At 38.5% G+C, this 12,387-nt stretch overlaps 1 protein-coding gene across 1 annotated transcript in view; it reads left to right on the plus strand.

Moving 5' to 3' along the window:
* LOC139720096 (pikachurin-like) overlaps positions 1 to 7,938 on the plus strand; it is a 159,836-nt gene extending 151,898 nt beyond the window's left edge. Inside the window, exons 9-14 of the mRNA XM_071631465.1 lie at positions 770 to 998; positions 2,142 to 2,322; positions 3,499 to 3,577; positions 4,740 to 4,883; positions 6,231 to 6,421; positions 7,511 to 7,938. Of these exons, the coding sequence (XP_071487566.1) occupies positions 770 to 998; positions 2,142 to 2,322; positions 3,499 to 3,577; positions 4,740 to 4,883; positions 6,231 to 6,421; positions 7,511 to 7,659 (973 nt within the window). The 3' untranslated portion in view covers positions 7,660 to 7,938. The remainder of the gene's footprint in view (positions 1 to 769; positions 999 to 2,141; positions 2,323 to 3,498; positions 3,578 to 4,739; positions 4,884 to 6,230; positions 6,422 to 7,510) is intronic.
* The last annotated feature ends 4,449 nt before the right edge of the window (positions 7,939 to 12,387 follow it).

A 12,387-nucleotide genomic window follows, 5' to 3' on the forward strand; every position in this document is an offset into this window, starting at 1 on the left:
ATGATTAAACTGTCTGAATGCTATTTCAGGGTCTCAAAATAGAACACTTTAGCTATATTTTGCAGAAAACTCCATCCGATTTGGTTAAGTGGTCACAGAGACTTGTGAGTCGTTGTAAAGCATGTCGTGGGTCTGGTTCTTCCAAGTGTAGCACTTGGATGCTCTTGGAGTTGCATATTAATGTGTGAACACAATGGATAGAACTTGGCGGAAAGGGATTCCTGACATGCTCTACAAAAATCCTCTTTCTCTTTGACCACTGGAGCAAATTGGCTGGGGTCTTGTGTAGGATGTGGGTAATAAGTTATAATTTCATTCCCTGAAATTGTATTTAGATTGATTCACTATTTTTAGAGTTGTCATTGCGGAGGGTCCAGTTGTAATTTTTTTGGGACATGCGGTATATCGGCTCGGTATTATTTTATCAGGGATAAAAACTAAAGAATATAATAAGAATGGGACCGACAAAATACTGTAAAACCGAAAACATTTGCAGCATGGCATTTTCACAAATTGGAGCCATTGGCCTTTTCGGGGCATGAAACTTTTTGCGAATTGGTGACTAGCGTTCAAGGCGTAGTTGTAGATGGAAACTTGTGCATGCATTTTACTTTTGCAAATCTTTGCTCCTCGCAGAATTCACAAGAATTTCATGCACGTTCAGAATTTCTGATTTTACAGTACCCATGTTTCAACTGGTATCTGGCTATGATGTGACATTTTTATAACAAAGTTTCGCTGTATCTTTTACCTGTCTGTGATGATGTAGGTCAACCCAGTCCATCTCCCTCCACGAGTGGCACATCATAGAGGTGTCCCGGACGGCCCGGGAGGGCTTCCTTAGGGTCGACAACCAGCCGACGGTACAGGCCCAGGCGCCGGGAGCGTTCACCCAGACCTCGTTCCAGACGCTCCTCTACGTCGGCGGCATCGACGACATCGACATCCTCTCCGAGGAGGTGGCCATCAAGAATTCCTTCAGCGGTGACATCCAGAGGGTGAGCATTACTGCCAGATGTCATTCCATGTTCAAATTGACTCTGATGAATGAAGTAAAATCAGACAAATTGTACGTCACCAAGTTTCATTAACCTGTTGAAGGCAGGTGTCTGTGGAAAATATGTGTTACAGCCAATCAGCTCATCCTCAATGGGTTTGAAGTTATTTGGTTATCTATTTCTTTGAGATGTCCATATCATTTATAACTTTCAATCACATGTATACCTTATGCAAATTAGATGATGATTTCATTGCCCCACAACTCTTTATTGATACTTACCTGCACTCTAATCTCTGCTGACTTTTTTTTTAATGCTTAAATAAGGGTTCTGTCTTCAATGGAATTGAAGACGGAACGTCTGGAACGAGGGTCTAGAATAAAATTGTAGAGCTGTGGTGATTAAGAATGATTACTTTTCAGGGGGAGCAGGTTTCAGTTGCTGATTTATGAGCCAAATAGATAATTTTTTCTCCAGGGAAAAGTAAGTCTTTTTCTTTGTCAAGGCAAATAGATGTGGGTTTATTTCTACTGATTGCATCTTTCCCTTTTTTTCTGGAGAGAAACAGATATTTGTCATTGAGAAAATCTACAAGTAACATGCTCTTTACCAGAGGGGAAATTATTATTATCAAACTACTCATCAATTTTCTGCATTGCTGATATGTACAGTGTGTTAAGGATAATTTGTTTACAAGAAGTCAGCTCCTACTTACCTAGTCTGCCACATTTGTCCCAGAGACATTAATAGATGTTTATACACTCTGACATTTACTCTGTCAGCATGTTATGATTATGACTTCTGTCGAAATGAAGAAAGTTTAGCAATGGCACTGAAATCGTTATCTCCTTTAAAAAGGTATTCTCTTTGAATGACAAATTGAATAGACTTGCAATTTCTCATGTCTATATAGCCCTTTACAGGAATAGGAAAAGAGAACAAAAAACTCAGAAAGAAACTAATTTGCAGCAGAATAGGTGAAAATGGAAGAATATGACTTCTGGAATTAGTTGTGCTGCAAGATTTGGAATCAATTCATATCTTTGTGTGTGTGTGTGTGTGTTTTTTTTTTAATAAAGGAAAAGCCCTGCTTATGTTATCGTACCTTTAACAAAATGCAAATATACCCATGTGGCCATGCAGGTGCTTGTGAACGACGCCCCCATCGACCTCATCTCCGAGGCAGTGGGCGGAGCCAACGTGGGTAACGCCCTCCACCCGTGCCAGGGACAGCCTTGTATGAACGCAGGGGAATGTGTTCCCAAGCACGACAAATACGAGTGCAACTGCCTGCTGGGCTTCGGAGGAAACAACTGTGAACACGGTAAATCGAACAATTATCATAAGTATATTTCAATGTGCATTTTAGCTTTCTTCTCTTCCTTTCTTTTGGTCCACCTGTGAGTTGATTTATTATTTTTTTTATTTGGTGCCAGTTTCTATTTTCTCAGAGTTGCATACCGTTGGTACCCGGTATAGAGAGGTCAATGCTACAGTTTGACCTCGATTATCTGGCCATGTCGGGACCGGCGCTCATCCAGATAAGCGAATTGGCTGGATATGAGAGACACAATGTTAATGTAATATAGCTGCCGTCCAAGCTGCCATCCCAGTGCACTGGCAGCTAGGCAGGTAGTGTACCCCGCAACGGTGGTGTAATCTATGCCGTGATTTACTGACAAGTTTTCCATCCATGTTCTTGTGGTGAATTTATAGATCATGACTGCTTACTTTTACGATGATAATGTGGTGTGAATTTATGTTAGTTCTGTCGGGAATATTGTAGGTAAATCAAGTGAGTTTTGTAGAAATTTTAATTGATTTTAAAGTCACTGGTTTTTCTCAATTTTTGGATGAAAAAAAAGTCCTTCACTGCGTGAACGCGTCCAGAAAATAGACATTTCCGGATAAAAGGAGGCTGGATAATCGAGGTCGAACTGTGTTTGTCGGCATCCATGGTTCGAGGTAGCTTCAGTCTAGTCCATGGATCCCGGATTGTGCAGATTTTGATTGCAAAAATACATGTACCACACTGCATAATATGCCAAATAGATATTCACTGATGGATTGTACAGGTGGCAGATCATGTGGATCGATGCCCCCCTGGGGGTGAAGTGAGTGCACTGTGTTTGCAGTTTTGATTCCAGTAACAGAGGTAATGACAAGCTGTATTAGGATTTCAGCACCTCATGGTTGACTAAGTATTACCATAGAAAACAACTGGATACTTCAATGTAAGGTGGACCTAAGTCCATTTGAGAAAGAACTTAATGAGAAAAAAAGTTAATAAATAGCATCCTATTTTTTTTCCTTATTGGAATGTATGTTTACAAATTGGTTTGTAAAACATCCATTTTAATGATTGTCTATCTGCATTACTTCACCCATGGGATCTCCAAATAATGCTGATATGGCCAAATTGGGACTTGGTCGATTCTTATATTCAGATATTCAACTATCATTTTATGATCATTGTTGTGTTTCACTACTTGGCTTACAGAGGTTGAACTTCCAGTGCCAGAGCCAAAGTTTAATGGGAGGAGTTATCTCTGGTTTGCCAGCAATGATATCACCTCCAGGTAAGATGACCTCCAATTTTGACTTTCATTCACTCAAAAAAGAAAATGGGAAGATGACCAGACGCTTTTTTTTTTTCTTTCTTTCTCTCTCAGGTAGATAAGATCAAACTTTGAGTCCAGAAAATACAACTGTCCATGCTTGTTTGACCTCAGCATAAGTGAGGCCTATCAGACCCCTCCCCCCCCCCAAAAAAAAAAGTAAATAAAAAAAAAAATCATACACCCAGCATAGAAGTTAACTACATTGTATGTGTGAGTTTTAGGGCATAAATTTACCAGTTCCACAATGTGTGTCATCATTTAATACATAAACATAGATGCTGGCTTTTGCTATCTGAAGAGTGCCTTATTAATTTAACCCGTTCCTTCCGCAATTCTCTGAGTGCCTTTAATGCCCCCAAACGAGATTCTTTTCGCCCGTCAACAGAGAGGCACACAGGTTGGTAATCCAGCTGTGTGAAGGCAGTCAAGCGGTTCATTGTGTCCCCCTTTCTACGGTCAACTACATGTACCCATGAACAATGGAAATATCGATCGGGTGCGAGGTATGAATAGAGCGTGCGCTGATGAGCTCTCAGAATCTTTTGTTCTACACAAAACCAGGTACCTGAATGAGGTGACTGGGGTCAGCGAACCCGCATTTCTAACTGATCTGAGCCTTGATCATTATGTACATGTTCGTACGAGTTTACACCAGAACAAGCAAAAAACTAAATCAGGAAAAGGTACATAATACTGTAAAACCCCCTTTTTTGACAGCAGGAGAACAAATCCTGATAGAATAAACTCTGATCTTTTTATCAAACCCACTTTTCTGAGCATTTTAACACAAAGAAACATGAATTTAGGCCACTGAAGCAGGCACCCTTGTCTTCATTTTGGGAACCTGGTAAACCAGGTTCCCGTATATCAGTGTCTCCCACGGGAACCTGGTAAACCAGGTTCCCGTAAGGAACGGGTTAAGAGGTCAGTGGACTAGTAGAAAGGGGCAAAATTTTTTCATGACATGGCCCAAACTGAAATTCATCTGAATGGGGATGTTTAGAAGATGCACTCTGCAAATATTTGCCAGAAATGTATAACATTTAGAGATGGGACTACTATGACATGAGTAAATGTAGTCAAGGATGGGATACTCAATATTTCTCTTCGTGACCAACAGGCTAACGGGAGAACGCAACATCTTCACCTTCGAGATTCGAGTCCAGGAGCCTAATGGGATGGTCTTGTGGGCGGGGCACTCCAGTATGACCTCCGGCAGTGACTTCATTGCAGTAGGGATGGAAAATGGCTTCCTAGTCCTCCGGTAAGTGGTGGCAATTGTGAACCAGTGTTATGCTCTTAACCCAGCAAATACCTGAAACCACATACAATCAAACTTTTTAATAGCAGCTCCCCAAGGGAGGCAATTATTAGCTTGTGGCCGCTATAGACAGGGTCTTTAACATGGCCTTTCTCTTAGGGGAACTTTTCAATGGGCGTATACAGCAAAATAGCTGCCATAGACAGGTGGCCACAAAGGCAGATTTTACCGTAATACTTTTTTTTCATGTTTAAAGATGTATCTTTTTATTGTGATTTTTATCATTCACTGCTAGTAAATCATGAGGTCAATAGAATCTTGTCTTTTATTGGAACTCCAGAGTGGTCATTTACCATGTTTGAATTGTGGTTGTCGGATTATACCAAAAACCTAAGACAAATGCCTTGTATAAAACATAAATTTTAGATTGGCAATCTACATTTTTTTAGAAGGTTTAAGGTGATATTTCTATCCCAATATGGCAAATATTTGTGTAATTTTTTTCACATTTTTTTCATAATTGATGAATTTGAACAGATCCATCTCATTTTTCGCCAGTATTGTAAGATATTTAGTGAATATTTGAGGTGCCAGTATGAAGAAGACAATATTTCTGCACAAACTCCCCATGACCTGATGAATTAGATCAGTTTGTCACATTGATTACTGTCTCCAACATTGTATACTCTGGTTTTGATGTCCGTGGTTCCATTCTGACCCCACTCCCCCTCTTTATATATAAAATAGTTGGGAAAACTTGATTTTTGACACCCAGTTGAATTTTCAAATTGAAATAATCAAACAAAGACTTATCTAAGCATCTCACACTTTGTATGAATTTCATCATCATCATTGTAATATTACATTCTCTTTGAAAAAAATTATGCTTTTTTTTTTTAGTTTTTGAATAGAATGATGTGTGTGCTCTATCAAGTTTAAAGGGATGGTATGGTATTGGTGGAGATGAGGAGTGGGCTTTTAACTCTTTGCAAGATACCAAGAAACCACTTATGAAATAGTACAGAGCATACAATTCTAAGAGGAATTTAAAGTTAATGTGATGAAAATTAGTTTTGGAATGGCTGGGACATCCAAAAACAAAGTAAAACAAAGTGATTGTAATAAAAGGTGAGTCCCACCTTTTATTAGGATCACTCTGATTTGGATATCTCAGTCATTTCAAAACCAATTTTCATCAATTAAACTTTGAAATCCTCCTGGAATTACTCACTCTTTCACATTTCATAAGAGGTTTCTCATTATCTCACCAAAAAAATGTTAGAAACCTGAAGATAGGTTTCAAAAAGTGCTATACCATCCCTTTAAATAATTATTACTTGTTCATTTTAGATTCAACTTAGGAGGAGGTGAGGCAGTGCTCAAGAGCAGGCGGCCAGTCAATGATGGGGATTGGCATGAGATCAGGATAGACCGGCTGGGTGTGGTGGGCATCATGGAGGTGGACAATGATGATGCGGTCACCGCGGAAACGGGCCAAGAGAGATTCAGACAACTCAACGTTAACGATGGATTATACTTAGGTGAGTAATGTCATTCTGCTAATCAATCTGTGTGCTTTATATGAGTGAATAACTTTAGATAGGTTAGCATGCAAGAAATACAGCAATTGTTATAGAATGGGTAGCGAGAATCCTGCGATCTGATTGGTCGAGAGCTATGTGTTGATTTTTACTGGCCGCACGCTACGTACGCTGAGTCACCGTGTGGTAAACATGTTATCGCGCACTTGTAGCAAGAGTACGCGTACTTGTAACAAAGGTTTGCGCACTAAGCAAGCGTTCGCGCACTCAGGTTGGCCATGCGTCCAGTAAATACTGATGCATGGCTGGCCGTGCGTCCAGTAAAAACTGATGCATGCTTGTTTACGGCAAGCCAAAAGGAAATGCATCCAGTAATTTTGTCATCGGGTAACACGATAGAAAAATGAGTTTTTGACAAGAAAATTACCCATTCTATAAATCAGATGACGCACATGTCTTTTCGTGCGTCAGACGGAATATAGTGTGCATGCGGTAACTATGGAATTTAGCCTAAACCCACTCGGCTTCGCCTCGTGGGTTAAGCATTCCATAGTTACCTTATGCACACAATTCCGACTGACGCACTCAGACCTGTGCGTCATTTGTATACTGTCAGCTATTAGTATCTCCTGGGTCTTTTTGCTGTTTTTTGAACACTATGTTCTGATTCTCTTCACTGTTTCTCCTCTGTACCAGTCTTTCTTGCAAACAAGGTTCTTTTTTTCCGGCTCTCCTTGTCTTTCTCCCTTCTGTTTTTATTCTGCCTGCCTTCAAGATGTACTCTGAAATTGCTTCTCCATACTGATTTGCAAGTTTGTGCACTTTCACCACAATAAGTGTATAAAAAGTTGATCCTACTTACAGGAATCAGAACCACTAGGTAATAAAATGTAAAGTTGGTCATTAAAGTCAAATTAATTTCTTAACCCGTTGAGGAGGAGTCCCGAGTACACTCAGGCAAGTGTCTATGGGAAATGTGTGTTGTAGCAAGATCAGTCCGTCCTCAACGGGTTAAAACAGCATCTGTGAATACATTTGTAAAACATTATGTCAATCTTTGTTTTACAATTTTTTTAATGTTCTTTACAGGTGGTATGCCTTCCATAGTGGATACGACAATGAACCGCTACACGACAGGACTGTCGGGATGCGTGCGCAACTTTAAGGTCGGCCAGAGCCTGAACGTGTTTGGGTCCGATGAGCCGGACGACGGCAGAAACATTGACCACTGCTCATAATCCCTGGCAGAGTGACTTGCCAGAGCGAAAAAAGAGAAGAGACTTACCTTCTTTTTCTTCCTCCGTGGAGCAGGAAAAACTTAAAAAAGGATGGAAGAATCTGGAGGGCGCACTCTATTGAGAGGACTCCTGATGCGGACATTTTCCCTCCTTCAACTGGACGTTGGTGCGACAGGCCAAGAGGAGAGGTCAATCATTGCATCAACACACATGGTGGTTGAGCCACTTGATAATTGTTCCAGCTCTTCGTCAGACATGATCCTTGCCTATCGTTGTTGTTGTTTTGGGGTTTTTTGTTTTTTTTGAATGAATGAACGAATATGAAAATCTTTTTGTCATACCCTCAATCAACTTAATAGACAGTCTTCTCAGTTTTTACCTCTCACTTTCATCCACTTTATGTACGTGAAGCTGTACGGACATTACAGATATCAGATGAGTCAATTCCCATCTAGCCACTTGAAAATAATGTTCTTGGGTTTGTTAATCATGTTCCACACGGTTACAGGAGACATCCCTCGAAACTTTCACCCAAAATCTAAATCTTTCCAACAATCATGCCATTCTTTATTGGGTCCGTCAGTTTAGGTAAGTATATACCATGAAATTTTGAATGTACAATTTCTCCATTTGCTATACTTTCATTTATGAACTCGTTGGTGTTTTTTACTCTGATTTGTTTAACTGTTCAGTGCATTGTCTCCTATGTCTCATGATCTTTAAAATGAAGAAACTTGCAGTATTTCTAGGGATAAAGGTGAATGCAGCAAGGAAGATTACTCCAACATTCATAATGGTACACAGCGATCTCTGGGAATAGTCTGCCAAGTTTGTGTACTGTGTTAAGAAAGCTTGACGGCTTGTCCCGTGCACCCAAATGTATGCCTTATACCTACTGGACAATGAGGAGCAGCCATCAGCTGGTTTGTAACCTGATGCTTGTAACAGTGCCCTGTGTAAAATTATCATTAACAGATTCAGGTATTTTGTCATACAGCAACAGTGAAACTTGCTTAGAAGTGGCAGAAAATAGATAAGAAGGAAGAAAATAAGGAAGTTACAGAAAGAAGGAAGAAAATGTCGCTTGTCATTATTCTTCCCAGATTATGACATCATTACACCATGACAGATAAAATGAATACCAGTTTTTACTGTTTTCATATCGAAAACAAAATCCATATCGCTTGCTTCAAACTGTTTCAAGCCAAATGATAAAAAGAGAAGCTTGGTATAGTAGCCAGTGACTTGTAATAAGCTCTTTAATCACCTGATGGTTTGCACTTTGTCCCCACAGGCTGAAGTATAAATATACAGGTATCGAGGATTATGCAAAGCAATGTACAAAACCAAAAAACTGATTAAGACATTGGTATATCAAGACCTGGATATTGTAGTGCTTTAAGCACCTCCATATCTAATGACATACCTCCACTGATTCGGATCGGCATAATCGCTTCTTTTGATCATTTTCTTATGGTTTGACTATATCGATAGTCGGATCACCATTATGCCACAATTCAAAGTGTATTTATTTCACATAGCTCGTAGGTTTTCTGCACACCTGTGCTTGTTGTCTGGTTCTTTGAAACCATCTGCTTGGGCAGTTCAGCCATGGAAATCTTTTAAGTTAAGAGCCTACTTCTACTTCAAGTTATCCTACAGTGCTTGCCTTAAAAAAGCATGAAACTCAAATATATATAGCAGTATGTGGACTGAGTGAATGCAGAAACATTAGAATACATCAGTAAAGTTTGAGGAAAACTAGACAGTTTGAGTTATGAATACTTAAAGTTTTGGTTCCAGCATGGCTAGATCAGAAGACTATGACAATTTGTGATGTCACAGTTGGACAAAGATATAAAGAAAAAATATATAAAACAATTTCACAAAATGTCACTTTTTATGAAAAGTACACATTCCTTCCACTTATTACTGACATGTATTAAGGATGATATTATTCCACCTGCCTTCTGAATGTGGTAAGCCAAGTGCTCTTTCATTATGCTAGAAAAATTAAAACGTGTTAAATTCTCTCTATATTTTCATTTTATTTGTTGTCCTACCATGATGTTACAAATTGTTGTAGCTGTCCTACACAGCCATGTCCATACTGAAACTTTTCAAAATTCATAACTTTTGAATGGATTGTCTTTATTTCCTCTAATTTCACTGATGTGTTCTTCCCATAATTTCTATATTCACTCAATTCACATGCATTTGGGCTTTATTCCCCTTTGATTAGAATGCAACTGGAATTCGAATGAAGATATAGTAAGATGGAGGTAGAGATAGTGTAATAATGGCGTCTCTGCTAATACCGGTACTTAATACAGCAATATTGAAAAGTATGTGAGCCACGAACCACTATGTCTTACATCTCAACCCTTTCAGCATTATCATCTTCTTGTGATATGAAATTGAATTGGTCCCCTCAAGCTGGTTTTGCACTCGCGACACCTCCGTGGCCACGTCTGATATTGATGACATGTAGTTTCTCCCGATCCAAGGTTACGTCAGGCATAATGAATGCCACTTGTGAATTAAAGCACGGTCAATAGTATTGAATCATCAACTTTTGGCGTGACAATCCATGTATATGTCTTGGAACTCTCATTGGGTTAAAGTGTTGTGGATATTATGTTTCCTTTGTGCCAAAAGTTAAACCTTTTTATGCTAAGTTTGTCAGCCTCTCAGAAATCACAAAACTCAACCAAATTGACTGCTGGTTTAAAGATGTCAATCATGACATAGGTCTGCTGCAGAAGTTTCTTGTGTTTATCATATTATCTCTTATCTTTTCTTTTGAGTGTGTGTTCCTGGTTGTTGTAAAGGTCTGTAAATACACCAGTACTATCCCAGCGGTACTATTTCGGTAGGGTTTTTTTTTTTATCTTGCGCAATTGTCCAGCATTTAATCTTTTTTCCCTTATCGTTTTGGTTTATCGTCCCCCCCTGTGTATAGCTGTCTCCACTGTGTGATACAAGGTACTTGCTTATTTACAGAGCTGTTGACACACTATGTTACGTGTGCCACCACACCATTTTTTTTTTTAATTGTACAAGAATTAAGGGAAAGAAAACTGCACAGCAATAATGTATGACGTGTTCATGCGTAATGTTACACACATTCTTTGAGAGGTTTTTTGTTGTTGTTGTTGTATTTTCATATCACCCATTTATCATATTCATGCTGATATATATATTTACTCAACTCATATTTTGGTCCAGAATGGAATTAAAAAAAAAATGGTATCTAAGATGTACATTGTGCATGTAGATATTTTGAGCAAAGGGGGAGCCCTTTGCTTTTGAGACTGCTGTAATTGACAGCGTCAAATTTTGTAATTTTGCCAACCAAAAGTCGTCATTACCTGATCTCTCTGTATATGTGCCTTTCAATCAACTATATCAGAATTGTACCATTGTTCACCATTGTATATTCATGCCACTGTTGCACAATTCTAATGACAAAAGCTTTTAGCCTTTGCTTGTGTACGTTCAAAAGAAAAAAAAATGTGTTATGCAGACTTTTTTAAAGACTTGTTTTAAACTAACTTATTTGCTTTGCAAAGAGTATGCATCCTGCATTATATAAGTGGTCAAAAAAAAAAAGAATTGCTAGGCTAGTCAGTGGTTGTTGCTATTTATTTGCATACTGCTCTCAGTACAATAATCCCAGCAATTTAGTTAGAAACAAGTATGAAACAACAGTAAATGCACAGGGGCCTTTGATACAAAGCTTACTACATTGAATATGCTGCTAGCATCCCCTGTGTAGTAAAATGTGTTCTTATTCTGTAGGTTGCTCAAATGATCCCACACAAGGAAAATTAATTAATTGGTGTCATAGCATAGCACCAGTGATGTTGTTTTACTGCACTTGATGATGTTTGTATCTTTTCATATAATAATGCAAATATGCACATTGTTATTTGACAAGGGTTATATATGTGACTTCTGTAAAGTAGTCACTTCTTATGTCATGTGCAGTGTCAAACAAGTTCAATGTTTCTGTGCCAATAATTCATGTTCCTCTTTTGACATGCAGAAGGTCATATATCTCTTCGTGTACATAAAGTCTATCTACTTCTTTCCCCAAGAATAAAGCTCTCAATATGAACATCAGAGAAAACAAAAACAAAACCAAGAAAAGAGCATGTTTGCACTTGCAGACCGTAAACTCATAGTGCAAGGATTAAAAAAAATAAACTTAGTAAGTTGTTATCTTGTCAAAGATTTTAAGTTCTGAGCAAAGAACAGGCTCTTTCTTTTAGCACTATCCACAAAAAGTTTGAGAGAAATCCATCTTGATATCTGCTGCTTTCCATATGTACACCTGTAAATTACTTGTGGTATATATTCTTTTTGCTGTTTCCTTCATGTGCTTTTGAGTTTCTGTGTATTTCTTGTATTAAAAAATAAAGCACAATTTGCTGTTGATGAGTGTGGACTTTTTAAAAGATGATTCTGCCTGCACACATGCTACTTTATCTCCGATAAATTTGGTAGTTCATTATTGGTTCAGGGCATTATACAGTGTTGCACAAAGCGTATTTTCCTGCAGTTTTGTACTCCTTTCATCATACATTTTGAATTTTTCTTTTAAGTTATATAGACTCTGTTTCCTCCCAACAATTTTAATCCATTTACACAATGCATAGCAACCCAAGACACTTCATCAATTGAGATATTCAAGAGGTATCATTAATTTGGAAAATTCGTATGAAA

The sequence above is a fragment of the Diadema antillarum genome, unplaced genomic scaffold (genome assembly GCF_040938485.1).
Source record: "Diadema antillarum isolate AM-2024a unplaced genomic scaffold, OU_Dant_1.0 scf00000121, whole genome shotgun sequence".
NCBI lineage: Eukaryota > Metazoa > Echinodermata > Echinoidea > Diadematoida > Diadematidae > Diadema > Diadema antillarum.